The 14,778-nt window shown below is 38.9% G+C and overlaps 1 protein-coding gene across 1 annotated transcript; it reads left to right on the forward strand.

Annotated features, from left to right (window-relative positions):
- Positions 1-653: 653 nt before the first annotated feature.
- On the forward strand, positions 654-1,145 carry KRTAP11-1 (keratin associated protein 11-1; the record flags this gene model as incomplete). The annotated part of the gene is made up of 1 exon (XM_082839080.1): positions 654-1,145. One exon carries the CDS (start codon positions 654-656, stop codon positions 1,143-1,145), a length of 492 nt encoding a protein of 163 aa, XP_082695206.1.
- Positions 1,146-14,778: the final 13,633 nt, after the last annotated feature.

Raw genomic sequence — 14,778 nt, forward strand, 5'->3', positions numbered from 1 at the left:
AGGGGCATCTTGCTCTGATCACCTAATTGATTTTCCAAGCCAGTTTGTACTCTGGATATGTCTTTGTGTCCTTTTTCCTGACAGGTGTTGTCATTGTCATTTTGAAGCATATTCAAGAATGTTCCTTGTTCATTAGAATCTCCGTTAGCTATGGGAGGGTGACTGATTAAGTTATGCCTAAAACATTAAGTATCAACAACAACCCAAACTCCGTGTGGGTGTGTAATTAGTCCCAGTCAGAAGGGAGAGAGTGTCATGGTGGAATGGTGGCATGTTTGTTGTTACTGTCAGATGGACACTCATTGTATCCAAGCAAAATGAATGAAGGATGAAGTGTGGGCTGGGATGACCAATAACTTTGAAGCTGTCAACCAACCTTCTTAATCCTGGGACTAAGTACAGTCCAGAAGCCTATGATTTAGTTACCAAACTACTAAACTTTCTTTATGAGGATGAAGGCTTCTCAAGAGACAATTAACCTGAAGAGTCACAAGATGTTCTAAGACAAGCCAGTGTGAGCCAAGGAAGCCAGGAAGACCAGGGTGGGAGCCCCACCCACCAGCAAGGATATATAAAAGCTCGGGAGCCTGAAATGCCATTTACAGTTCAGGAGCCAGTTTCTGCAAGTTACTCACATCTCTCCGTCCGGCACCATGTCCTACAACTGCTCCACAAAGAAACGCTCTTCCAGGCTGATTGGAGGACAATACACTGTGCCAGTGGCCCCAGTTGCCACAGTTTCTACCCCGGATGTCGACTGCCTGAGTGGCATCTATTTGCCCAGCTCCTTCCAAACTGGCTCCTGGCTCCTGGACCACTGTCAGAAGACCTGCTGTGAGCCCACTGCTTGCCAGCCAACTTGCTACCAGCCAACTCCTTGTGTCTCCAGCCCTGTCCAGGTGACCTGCTCTCGGAAGACCACTTGTGTCTCCAATCCTTGCTCAACTCCCTGCAGCCGGCCGCTCACCTTTGTCTCCAGTGGCTGTCAGCCCCTGGGCGGCATTCCTACTGTGTGCCAACCAGTGAAAAGTGTCTCCACTGTCTGCCAGCCGGTGGGAGGAGTCTCCACCATCTGCCAACCAGCCTGCGGGGTCTCCAGGATGTACCAGCAGTCCTGTGTGTCCAGCTGCCGAAGACTTTGCTGAGTTTGCAGGGGCCCGTGAACGAATCAAGACTCCATGACCTGCCAGCTGTGTTTCCAGGATCTTCCAACAAGCTGCCTGTCCCTGAATAGCTCTTCATTGCTGACCCCCTGTTCTAACTGTCTGATTGCTGGCTGCCAGGCTTGAATAAGCTGACTTTGGCAATCTACCATTTTTCTGGCCAGCACCAATCTTGTTTTAAGGGTTTGATCACTGGTGGCACGTATACCTCTGGATGTTTCCAGAAACTTACCACCCATGCCCCAGTCTCTAATGGCTTTGACATGTTTTGACCTAGCTGCTTTGTCTTCTGGCTTGTTTTTGTGCCTCGGAAAAAGGGAACTTGTTTCGCTCTGTATTTCTCAATAAACCTTAATTACTTGGCATTGCAAATGTACGTCTCAGGAGAGTTCTTTATCTGCAAGAATTTTTGCTATCTGTGAATCATTCTTTGCTGATTAGGTCTGATTTTCTTTTCCAAGAATGGAGTATGGGTTCAGTCACTGTGTTTAATGACAAGCAAGGGATTATCTTATATTTTACTTGGTTAGAGAGTCTTTGGACATGTACTCAAGTAGAGTGAATAGTCCTCTATATTTCCCCCATTTTTTTATGGGCTTGCAGAATAATTTCCATGCAGGACAAAGAAATGTTACCTGAGAAACCAGGTAGTTTGGGGAATTGTACAGAGAAGGGGACAATGGAGTCAGTTAGAGGTTCAGAATCTTACTTCATCAGAGGACCACAGAGGAAAACTTTGCAAAGGATCCCTCCATGATTAGATGGGAGGCAGGGAGAAGGAGGAAGGATGAAGTCAATTTCTAGGCCCTGAGGTTTATGGCATCAAAAAGGTGGCTGTAGCTTTCTAGTTCCCTCACTTGCTGCTGTGTATTGGTAGACCCCCAAACATGTTCTGAGTAAACTAAAGTTCTGAGTTTTAGTTAATCTGGGCAGGGAAGACTTAAAAACAAATTTCAAACACATGTTGGTTTATTTTAATACTTAGAGCCTTATTTTGTGCTTGCTTTCAATTGGAGCCCACATGCAGATAAAACAAGCCATCTGGACTGGTGGTCAACATGCTAACTCCTTCTGCCTTTTTTAGAAAGTGAGAACTGACCGCCAGTTGGTTTCCTTTTGTCCTCATTCTCTGTTATGTCCAGAAACACATCTCTGTATTTCCTTTTCAGAGTTGCTCAAGGACAAACAGTAGAGAAATGTTTTTTTTTTTTTTTTTTTTTTTTTTTTTTACAGAAAATGGAGGCACATGAGGTGTGCCTGCCAGGAGCAATGGGTGCCTTTTCTCATAACAGAGGTGCTTAGTGCCTTGTGGAGAATCTGACCATCCACTTCTTTTGTCAGCACAAAATGTTTTTCTTATTTCACTAACAGTTTTTCAGAGAGGCAAAATGTATGGACAATTTCTGGAGGGAAAATTTTCATTTCTTCCTATTACTGACTCTACTCTTAGAAGAAATGTTCCCTCTAATCAAAGAAATGTTAGTATGTGTGACTCACTGTACTATCTCATTAAAGCAAGTCATAGCTTTTACTATACATTGGTTTCATGACTCTTCTTTTTAAAAATAACACCATGGTTTTCAGAAATGCTCTGGTTTACTCTATAATGGAAATCACTAGGAGAACCCTAGATGGCCCATTCAAAGCTGTCATTTACTGAACTCTCATGTTGTTTATTTCGGTCACTTCACATATGATTTGGAAAATCTGAAGTTTTTCAGAGGCTTACACATTATTAATAATTCTTTTGTTCATGTTTTTTTCTTTAGCTTTCCAGTTTTCAGTAAAAATTACTAGAACAGAGATGTCTTTTTTTTTCTTTTTCTTTAGACAGCTAATCATCTTTAAGATTCATGTAGTAGCAATATTTAATAACATAGATTTTATAGACTGAGATGAGTGAACTTTTGCTTGGGCTATTTATTGTGATGGTGTGAACATCCAAGGGTATTGTAGGTATCCTGCCAAGCTATTTCCTTGCTTTTATTTCTGTTTGGGGAATCATCTATTTTGCTACTAGAGCTATTCTATTTATACTTGAACTTTGAAAGTTCTCTCCATTCTTTGCTTTATTTCATAATAAATTGTAAAATTTCAAAGTTTGTCTTTGAGGACAGTCTTTTAAAAGATAGAGCAATGATGATTTCTTTCTCTTCTTGGTCTAGGACCCAGAAATATGTCTTGTATGTAATAGTCTGTAGCTGTGGGGAAGCAGTTCAAGGGACTTTGGTTCAAATCCTGGTTTCTGCCCCTTGGCTGCATGTTTGTTAAGCTCCCTAAACCTTAGCTCATCTGTAAAACAAAGATAATGATACCATCGTATGCCTCTGTTTCAGGAATAAACTGAGACAATAAGTGTGCATCCCATGTATCACTGAGGCATCCTGTCATTTGATATTGAAGTGAAATTGGCTTTCACCATTTTTCTTCTTTGGTGGGAATCCTGGCTACTCCTAGCATTGCTGAGGAATCCAAGGGTGGAGAGGTTGGAGGATGGTGACTTACTGTTTTATTTCCTAATCTTCTCTGGCTCTGAACTTTTACTTTAGAAGAATTAGTTCATTTTATTGATCTTCTTCCTAGTCTATACTCTGTTTCTGTTCAGACTGTAATGATTCAGACACCATAGCACTGTTTGCTTTCCTTGATTTCTACAAAATCTACTTACACAGGCATTTGTGTATCGAACAGACTTTACTGAAAGTCTGGATGCATAGATGATACTTATACTTTAGTGATGAAAACAACTCAAAATTAAATTTTAGACACAAAGAAGTTCCTTGGCCATTGTCCCTGGGACATTATCACGTTCAACTCAAAACCAAATCACTCCCTCCTTTCCTTCCTCCCTTCTTCCCTCCCTTCCTTCCACAAGCGTTAGGGTACCTCTAACGTTCCAGCTTCTTTGCTGGGTACTGGTTATATGGTTGTGACTTCTGCTCCTCATGGAGTTCATAGCTTAGTTATGTAGAGCAATATCTCTAGACCTTTTATATTTTCCTCTGTATCTTCCACTTAGGTATTCCATGTGCTTTGACTTTTCCCTACAAATGCTTGTAAGTGCTTACCAAAGTGCTATATCCCATAAATTCTCTAAAAAGGTAAAATTTTCTACCCTTTTCTCTTATATGATGCTTCTTAAAATAATACAACTACAGTAAAAGCTGAAAATTCATATAACCAACCTATGGAATTTGACTTTAAAAATGGTACAAATGAACTTATTTACAAAAGAGAAATAGAGTTACAGATGTAGAAAACAATCTTATGGTTACCAGGGGGGAAAGGGGGGAGGGATAGATTGGGAGATTGGGATTGACATATACACACTACTATGTGTAAAATAGGCTACTAATAAGGACCTACTGTATAGCACAGGAACTCTGCTCAATACTCTGTAATGACCTATATGGAAGAAGAATCTAAAAAAGAGGGATATATGTATATGTATAACTGATTCACTTTGCTGTATAGCAGAAAGTAACACAACATTGTGAATCAACTATACTCCAATAAAAATTTTTTAAAAGTTTTAATCATTAAAAAAAAATCTGGGAGTCAGAAAGCTTGTGAGACTCAAGGGAATGTACTGATAACCAACTGAATGGCAAGAATGAATGGTTGGCACATTGGGGTGGAGACCCAGACTGGTGCCCTCTACAGCTGCCCTCTGCCTTCAGTAAAAGTGGGCTCTGCAATTTGACCTTAGCCTTGGTAAATATCACTCTGCCTCTTTTTATTTTTAGGAAGCTACAGCTTGTGCTTAGGAATTTATAAATGGCCCCATATCTAGAGGGCATCGTGTAGCTTTTATGAAAATGAGGTCGTCACTGATTAAGATCCAACTTCTTTCATATACTCTACTTTCCTATATTTAACTGCCTCATGGGCATTTCCAAAAAGATGTCTTATAATCAAATTCAAAGAAATTTTCAAAACTCAAATTGGCCATAGTGTAATTTATTAATCAGGGATGTGATTTATTAATCAGGGTTTGTATTGCACACTTCAGATTATAAAACAGTTAGGATTGGGAACAAGCTCCCATCAGCACAGGTGAGAATCTATTATAAGCAAACACAATTGCTTTGTGTAAGTTGTTCTGTGCTTTATTATAAAAATGGATGATCCAAGTGACAATCTAGTATAAAAATTGTGATAATGATAGTCTTAATGCCTGTAATAAAGACAAGTGATTACTCTGGAGCAGAGCTGGGGGTAGTCAAGGGTAGTCAAGGGTAGGACTTGTTTAGAAATGTGTAGATTTCATAGCCATATACTTACAACCATCATTTATCTTTGTGTAAATTTATTTTGGAATTTATTATTGAAATTCCTACATAAAAAATTGTATCCTTTTGGGCCTGAAAGTCAAGCCCCTAAACTCTCTTTTCCCTCCATTAAGCATGTTAATGCAAGTGTTCTTAGGAACACATCAATTGCATAATCGTAGAGAAGGCCGTTTCACTAAAATGAAATATTCTTTTGCTAAAACTTCTTGTCATATTGATTTTTACCTCTTGATTAATGCTGCCACCATCTTCCAAGTCACCTAGGATTGAAATCCTGTCATTGTTTTTCACTCTTCTTCCCCCTAACTTCACACATTTAATTCCTTCTACCATAACAATTCTTTATGTCTTTTTCTTAGCATTTCCTCTAGTCTTACCTACTGTGGGAACTCATTGCCTTTCACTAGAATATTGTGATTAGCTCCTATGTGATCTAAGTGTCATTCTTCCCTTTCTGTACAGCACTCTCAGATCTATCTGTATTAGTTTGCTAGGGCTGCTGTAACAAAGGATCACAAACTGGGTGGCTTAAACAACTGAAATTTGTTGTCTCAAATTTATGGAGGATGGAAGTCTGAGATCAAGGTGTTAGCGAGGTCCATTCCTTCTGAGGACTGTGAGAAAAAAACTGTCGCATGCCTCACCCTGAGCTTCTGGTGGCTGCTGACAATCTTTGGCGTTCCTTGGCTTGTAGAAGCATCACCCCGAACTCTGCCTTCATCTTCACGTGCCATATTCTCCCTGTGTGTGTGTTCATGTCGTGTCCAAATTTCTCTTTTTATAAGGACATCAGTCATATTGAACTAGTGACATACCCAACTCAAGGATGACCTCATCTTAACTAATTCTATCTGCAGAAAACCTTACTTCCCAGCAAGGTCACATTATGAGATACTGGGGCTTAGGACTTCAACATATGAATTTGTAGGAGGCACAACCTAAACCATAAATCTGATAATGTCACTTTTCCACTCAAAAATATCAAAACATGTTCATTACCTGATGAATCCTGTTAAGACTTGCTGGTGTGACATTCATAATTCCCAGAAGAGTATTTAATAAATGTTAATAAATATAAGAAGACTATAATTTTTGAATTTTTAAGTTCTTATTTATTTCTATAATTGAAAGTCTAATTAATAATAGTACAGAGAAAGAGAACCAATAAGATGTATGTGTGTAGAAATAAAGAGACAGAGAGAGAGAAGGGGAGAAGGGAGAGAGCGAGAGAGATTATTTTAAGGAATGGGCTTATTGGATTATGGAGGCTGGTAAATCCAATCTCTGAAGGGCGGGTCATCAGGATGGATACACAGAGAAGAACAGATAATACAGTTCAAGTCCAAAGGCTGTTTGCTGGCAGAATTCCTTCTTGCTTGGGGGAGGTCAATCTTTTATTCTATTCAGCCTTCAACTGATTGGATGAGGCCCACCCATGTTATGGAGAGTAATCTGCTTTGCTCAGTGTCCACTGATTTAAATCTTAATCTCATCCAAAACACCCTCACAGAGGTACCAGAATAATGCTTGACCAAATATCTAGGCACTGTGGTCCAGCCAAGTTGACACATAAAATTAACCATTACATGCATCTTATAATTTATTGGAAGAAATAAATGTGGGTAATAATCCTAAAGAGAAGAAATAGTTTTTCAAAAAAGATTGTAGTGATTTTCTCACAGAAAAGTTGTCACCAAACTGTTATGGGTTTTCATAAAGATAGGTATGGAAACATTACATTTTATGGATTTGGGGAGCTTAACTGGGTTAATTACAAGAACAACACTTTTTGTTCATTTCTACATTTTCCTAGAATTCTTCTTTTGATTAAAGTAGACTTGGTAAACAGGTATAGTCATGGTCTATGTTGCTGTGTCTTTTTTACCAATCAGATTCATGCAACTATACATTTATGAAAAGGTAAAAGATTGCTGAGAGACCAGAAATCATATTAAAAAATAAAATTTTCAATAATCTTTGCATTCTTCTTTTTTCCATAGTAGATAATGAAATATGGAAATAAAACTCACCAGAAAGTGAAGCTACTTTACCTTAAAACTTACTCCCTGGACAAGAGCTATAGTTATAAATCCCAGGATTAAGAGGTGCATTCATTTTCAAATTGATTTGATTAAAATGAGGACAGAGCTCAGTTCTTCTGGTAGCCCTTAGCAAGGTATTAATTCATTGACTCTTCCCTTATGTCAGCATACTGGAAAGGGTTTGGAAAATTTCTTTTTTTAAAGAAAAGCCTGAAAATGGTCTAAAAAGCATATATAATGTACTTCTGGAAATCAGAAATTTTGGAAGAGCGGCAGCTCTCTTCTAGAAAAATCACAGGACTTGGGGTTAAGTCTGGTGATAAATTCAGTTCTACTACATTGATGTTAAGTTAAGTGGTTTGATCTCTCAGAGCCTCTGTTCCCTCACATGTAAAATGGCTATAATAATTCTATCTTCAAGTATTAACTAAGGTGATGCTCATTGCTGCATAGTTTCAACAGAACACAATAGGAGTTTATTTCCTGCTCATCCTCAGTCTTGAATGGGTGTTCCTAAGCAGTGGGTAGCTCTTCTACAACAGCTGATTTGGAAACATAGGCACTTTCTATCTTGTGACTTTTCTAACCAAGGCTTCTAATGTGGCTGCAGAGGGGCAAAGAGTGTGGGATTACAGGTGGGGAGTTTTTATGAGCCAGCCTTGGAAGTGGTATGCATTGCTTCTGCCCACTTTTCAATGTCAAGTTCCCAGTCATATGGTCACACTTAAGTGCAAAGAACTGGCTCATATGATCTAGATGCAGGCAAAAGAGGAAGAGAAAAGAAAATGAGTTTGGTGAACAGCAAGCCTGTGTCTGCAATGTTTCATAATGTGATTGTAAGATGGAAGAACACATACATGAAATAAATCAGAGAAAGACAAATATGGTATGATATCACTTAACATGAAGAATCTAAAAAATACAACAAACTAGGGAATATAGCAAAAAAGAAGCAGACTCACAGATATAGAGAACAAACTAGTGATTACCAGTGGGGGCAGGGAGGGGCAAGAGAAGGGTGGAAAAGCAGGAGGTATATACTATTGAGTGTAAGATAGGCTCAAGGATGTATTTTACAACACGGGGAATATAGCTAATATTTTTTAATAACTGTAAATGGAAAGTAACTTTTAAAATTGTATAAAAATAAAAAATATTGAAAAAGGAATGAGAGTATAATATAAAGATCTGACTCATGGTGGGCACTCTGAACCTGGTGGATGAATCTGAATTAGATTTCTATTTGTATCCGTCCATGAAAGGAGCTCTGTTTTAGGAAGCAGAATGTATGAGAAGGGATTCACTTGGGCACTAATCTAACACTTCATGCGCTGCTCACGGCATTGAAGGATCTAACTTTCTAAGAGTTGTTATTTTTTAAACCCAAGGAAAATACTTATAGATGGTTGAGATGTAAATAATTCTGGTAATGTCTACAAGGACTGGGAATTATTTAGATATTTCTAACGAAGTAAAATGGGAATTGACCAGCCAACATCTCTGTGAATGAAACGCAGACACATAATGTTATATTTCCATCTAGTAAACATAAGGCACATAATATATTCTTGAATGATGGAGTCCTCCATTCTGACTGCTATTTTCATTGTGTAACAATATCTTTTTTTTTTTTTTTCGGTACGCGGGCCTCTCACTGTTGTGACCTCTCCCGTTGTGGAGCACAGGCTCCGGACGCGCAGGCTCAGCGGCCACGGCTCACGGGCCCAGCCGCTCCGCGGCATGTGGGATCTTCCCGGACCGGGGCACGAACCCATGTCCCCTGCATCGGCAGGTGGACCCTCAACCACTGCACCACCAGGGAAGCCTGTAACAATATCTTTGTAAGATATTAGCACTGGAAGAGACTTTAGAGGTCAATTTATATGACTCCTCATTTGACAGATAAGGAAATAGGACAGGAGTGACTTGTTTGTCCAATAAACATAGTCAGTGATGGAACCACTAAATGATGTTTAATTGAGTGGTTTTTTTTTTATAGAGATATGCAGGTCGCACAATTCAGATACTGCAGCTCCTTATTCACTCTCATTTCTTGACGAGTTGCTCTGCATGTAGTCTGTCCAGGAGTATCACATGCTATGTCATCACTGTCAGATTCTGTATTCTTTACAAGGGCCCCATAAGCCTTTTTCATTCAGCAAAAAATGATTGGTAGTTTATTTGAAATTCAAATGTAACTGGTAGTCCTTTATTTTTATTTGTTAAATCTGGCAACCTTACGCAGGATACACTTAGGGAACTACTCTTTTCTCTAGAGGACTTAGCTGGCTCTCTAACAACAGAGGCCTGACCACCCCTCCTGATGTCCATCCTGTCCTGTTGGACACGCCCCCCCCACCCCACCAGCGGTCCTCAGGACACATGATGGGGCAGTGAGGCTAAGCTGGCATACAACTCACCACCTGCAAAGTGGTAAGTTGTTCTAGTTGAAGATTCTACTGAGCCCTATCTCTCACAACCAATCTCTCTTGTTCTCTTTGTCGACTCAAGACATTTTCCCTACCCTCATCCTCTACTGTGTCTAATTCTCACTACTAGTAGTCTTAGTCTCTGAAGTCTTTGTTTAAAATTATAGGTATGTCCCAGTTGAGACAAGTATTTGTTGACAAAAATTTGTTGTTTATTTGAAATTCAAATGTATCTGGGATTCTGTATTTCATCTGTAAAATTCTGCAGAAGTCTTGTTTGATGTTATACTAATTTTGGAATGGAAAGAAGGAGTTCCATAGGGTAAATATTTGAAAAGTTCAGGTCCAATTCATTTTACATGATTTGATTTCTCACTCCTCTCAGATTCTTAATATTGCTACTATGTACTGTGAATCTCTGCTACAGAGACATAGTATTCAAATGTTCATCCATCTATCATCTATCTATCTAACTATCTATCTATCTACCTTCTTTTACTGTTTTAACCATGAAACCCCTTCATCTTGGAGCATATAGTGGGACTATCGTTCTGTGAAATATATTTTGTAGAACACTAATGAAGAGCAGTGTTAGTTGACTCAGAGAAAGCAGCCTGCAAGATGTATTCCACTCTTTCTCTAATATAAGAGAAGGCTGAGAGATATGGGACCATATGTATATGTATAACTGATTCACGTTGTTATACAGCAGAAACTAACACACCATTGTAAAGCAATGGTACTCCAATAACGATGTTAAAAAAAAAGAGAAGGATGAGAAGACCAAGATGGTTACATGAATTTTAAGAAGAAAAATAGAAATATCCTTAAGACTTGCAGAAGAGCCTGTACAGCGTAATTTTGATGCATCATTGAATTGTTTCCTCTTCTGCATTTTGTAATATGAAAGGTCAGACAGGCTGGCTGATCCAATTCTTCTCCGATTTAAAGTTAAGTCCACCAACTTCCAGTGTTCCCTATGTACTGTTAAATTAACACGTCTAGGCCGTGTCTTATACGAGTGGCTCTCAACAAAATTATTTGAGGCTGCTCATACCTCTGGTGCAATGAAAAGGCAAACTACATTTATGAGTGAATAGTGCTGACTGAGCTGTGTAATCTTATGATGGGTAGTTTGGGTCTTTCAAAGTGAGACGTGACATTTGAATGCCAAATAAAGCCATTGCAAAACAACCAAAAACATTTAGCATTTTAGAGTAGTTTTTTGATTATCTTTATTTTTCTTCAGAGAACTTATTTCTGTGCAGAACCTATCAAATGAGTGATTTTTCAAAGCTTCTGACTAGTCTCTTCAAGATCATAGGAAAGATTGATGTTTTAGAATTTTGATTAGATTCTCCTCCTATTCCTTCCTTCTTTATTTTTTATTTGATGGCTTTATTTTCTCATTTTATCCCCTAACTTTTCATATCCCCCTGAGAGGAGATGCATAAGATGGCCTCAGGAGACATCGTATTGAAAAGGGAGTTTCTGGGAACTCTTGAGGTTTCATTTACACTTTTCAAATTGGGGACACTGGAATGACCTTATAGTGTAAACTGTTCAGTTAATTATTCATTTACCCAGCTAATATTTATTGAACATATGTTGGTAATTGGATAGTCTCTCTTTCTTATGAAGATTCTAATATAGCAGGGAAGCAGATATATAAACACCCAACTAACGTCAAATAAGTGCCTTAGTAGGGAAACATAGGTAAAGTGCTGTGGATCTAGAGGATTAGTAGGACCAATTTTGCTGTGGGTGGAGACATATGGGAGGGTTTTCAGAGGAAAATAATTTGAATTGGGTCTTAAAGAATAGATGAATTCACAAGGCCCAGTTAGTTAAGGGAGTAGGGGTGTTGGGTGGGTTTAGAGTGAAGGGAGAAAAAGGAGGGTAGCTTCCCATAGATTAAACAGTAAGGCCCAAGTTGTGGAGGCATGAAAGCTTATAATGAGTTCAGAAAACAGTGAGTTCCAATGTGACTCCAAAAATTATTATAAATGAATGTTAGGCACGAAAGACAAAGCATGAATCAAGAATCCCTTTCTTGGGCTTCCCTGGTGGCGCAGTGGTTGAGAGTCCGCCTGCCGATGCAGGGGACACGGGTTCGTGACCTGGTCCGGAAAGATCCCACATGCCGCGGAACAGCTGGGCCCGTGAGCCATGGCTGCTGAGCCTGCGCGTCCGGAGCCTGTGCTCCGCAACGGGAGAAGCCACGACAGTGAGAGGCACGCGTAACGCAAAAACAAACAAACAAACAAAAAAGAATCCCTTTCTTGGGTATCTCGAATGTCATGTGACGCATTTAACCTTTTAGCTTAAGTAAGAAGGAGCCATGCAAGGGTTGTAAGAGTTCTCTTTATCTGATAACCACAGAGACCTGTGATGATAGATGCTTGAGGTGAGCTCTAAAATACTGGTGCTCAAAGATGACTTTGAAGTTTCTATTCTGGAAGATTGGTGGTCTGTGATGTCTTAGCTATGAGAGGGCATATAACAGAAGGATAAATGAGGCGGACTACAGATAATAATTTTTATTTAGAGACGACTGCATTTGAGACATCTGTAGAACATCAGGTGGGTATGAGCACGTGGCAATTGGATCTTCAGGCGTAAGCTGTGCTATTTCAGTATGGCTTTTTCTGTAGGCAGAGGGAGAGGCTTAATTATACTCATTGACATTTATGTGGTGACTCTTTCATGACCAAGTTCTGTGTATTTCTACTGATCATTTGCTATATCTAGAAAGAAATTGTTAGAAATGATTTTTCTAACAAATCATTGGTAGGTTTTGGATACTGTGGATAATATAAAGTATTAGGTTGACAATGGCTTGGCAATGATACACACCCAAGAAACAAACTAATAAAGTCATATCAACAAAGAGTAGTCCCTTGATAAATGTCAAAGGTGCATGAATTTAATAGCTTGCTGCTACTCAGTGACTTTGAAAATATATGTTTTATATGACTTGGTTAAAGTGGTTTAATTTCTCTCCAAGTTAAGGTACATTTCTTAATGAGCCAGGAAATATTAAGATTAAGAAGAAAGGATTTTTCAAACAATTAGTATGCATGTGGAGAGGGAAGGTTCTGGGAGTGAAGCCACACTTTTTAATAAGGGAAAGGATATAGATGTCCTTAAGCAGAAGGGGACATCAAACTCCAGGAATTTATTTTTCCCTTCATATCTTATCTTTCTCTCCTGACACAGACAGCCACAGTTCTTTCTCTGGGATTTTGCTCTTGGCGTCTTTAGGGACCCATAAGTCATAAGGAGTGGGCCTTAGAGGTGTACTGCAAAAGAAAATGTGGGCACAGTGTCTTCCATTGGTTTTGAGTTCGAAAGCGCAAATTCCGAGGTCCATGGTTCTGGTTCTGGAGGTTAGGGGTCAGAGACCATGGCTACAATTGTGTCTACTGGCCATGGCACTTCTGAATTCAATGGCTGTTGAAGAGTTTGCAAGTAGATCCTGAATCTTCACACTCTTCTTTGCCTATACCTTGGAATTCAGATTTCTGCAATATTGTCGTTTATCTTTGTACTTCAGTGAGAAGAATCCAGATGATATTCACCCAGAGTGTAGTTTGTGTAATATTAAAGATAAAATTATTTCCCCAAATATTTTTTTAAAAATCAGCATTTTTCTCTTTTATCTTTTCTGCTTTCTTAGTTTCTGTGCATATTTTTATGTTTCTTGTTAAAAGAAATGACTCCAGTTCACTTGACATGGTTGGCACATCTTGTCATTTATTTGGATTATTTCATTTAATTCACATGATGATGCCTCTTGCACAAAGAAAAAACGTTTTGTTTTTCCTTGAAGCAAGCTCAAAATAGTTATTCTGCTGAGGGCATGTTGACTTAACATGTTAGAACAGAATTATACAGAGTTCTAGTTCCATGAATTATCAAAAATAAATAACTCTTCTCCCTCAAAAAAATCAATAAATTTGAAAAATACTGGATGAATGAAAGTAAAGCTGGTTTCTTTACTGTAGATTTTATCTGAGCTTTTAATATTCTAATATACATCACGACTCTTTTAAGAATGGAATGTAACTTGGAATGCATCCCAAACACTTTTCCCCCTAGGATATCTTGAAGGACCAGAGTCCCATTAAACACACTCTCTAAAGCAACGGTCTCCAACATCTTTGGCGCCAGGGACCGCTTTCCTGGAAGACAATTTTCCCACGGACCGGGGGTGAGGGGGTGGGTATGGTCCAGACCGTAATGTGAGCGATGGGGAGATGTGGGAGCCGCAGATGAAGCTTCGTTCACTTGCCCTCCTGCTGTGCAGCTAGGCTGCTAACAGGACCGGCACTGCTCTGTGGTCTGGGGGTTGGGGACCCCTGCTCTAAAACCATGCATTAAGGTATAGAGACCCAACTGAACATCGATAATTTTTATTAAATTGTGGTTTTCTATGTTAGCTATCTAATTTTTGGAAGTTTCGAGATGTATTCATTTTCAGTATTTTAAATAGTTATTGCATAAGAAAGAAAGCTTTTCAGATTTCAAGTTTCAGTCTTAGCCAACCCTCTTTCTCACTCGCCAGAGTGATTACAGTTTCTTATAGCCTCTTTCAATGTATGTGGTACGTGTCATCAAGGTATTTTATCTGAGCTCATACAAGTACGATAGGTTTAGGTAACTGACTCAAAATCATGGTTGCATGTGTGTGTATGTGTGTATCTAATCAATTTGAATTCTAGAATCTTTTAATTAGATTTCATATAGGTTAAATCCTACCCGATGCAAAGATGAGGTTAGGAGTTGCTAGTCCTTTGGGGGAAAAAAGGTATACCAAATTGCCTAGAAAATTATGCTAAATGGATAAGCA

The sequence above is a fragment of the Leucopleurus acutus genome (assembly GCF_964270905.1).
Source record: "Leucopleurus acutus genome assembly, chromosome: 5".
Classification (NCBI taxonomy): domain Eukaryota; kingdom Metazoa; phylum Chordata; class Mammalia; order Artiodactyla; family Delphinidae; genus Leucopleurus; species Leucopleurus acutus.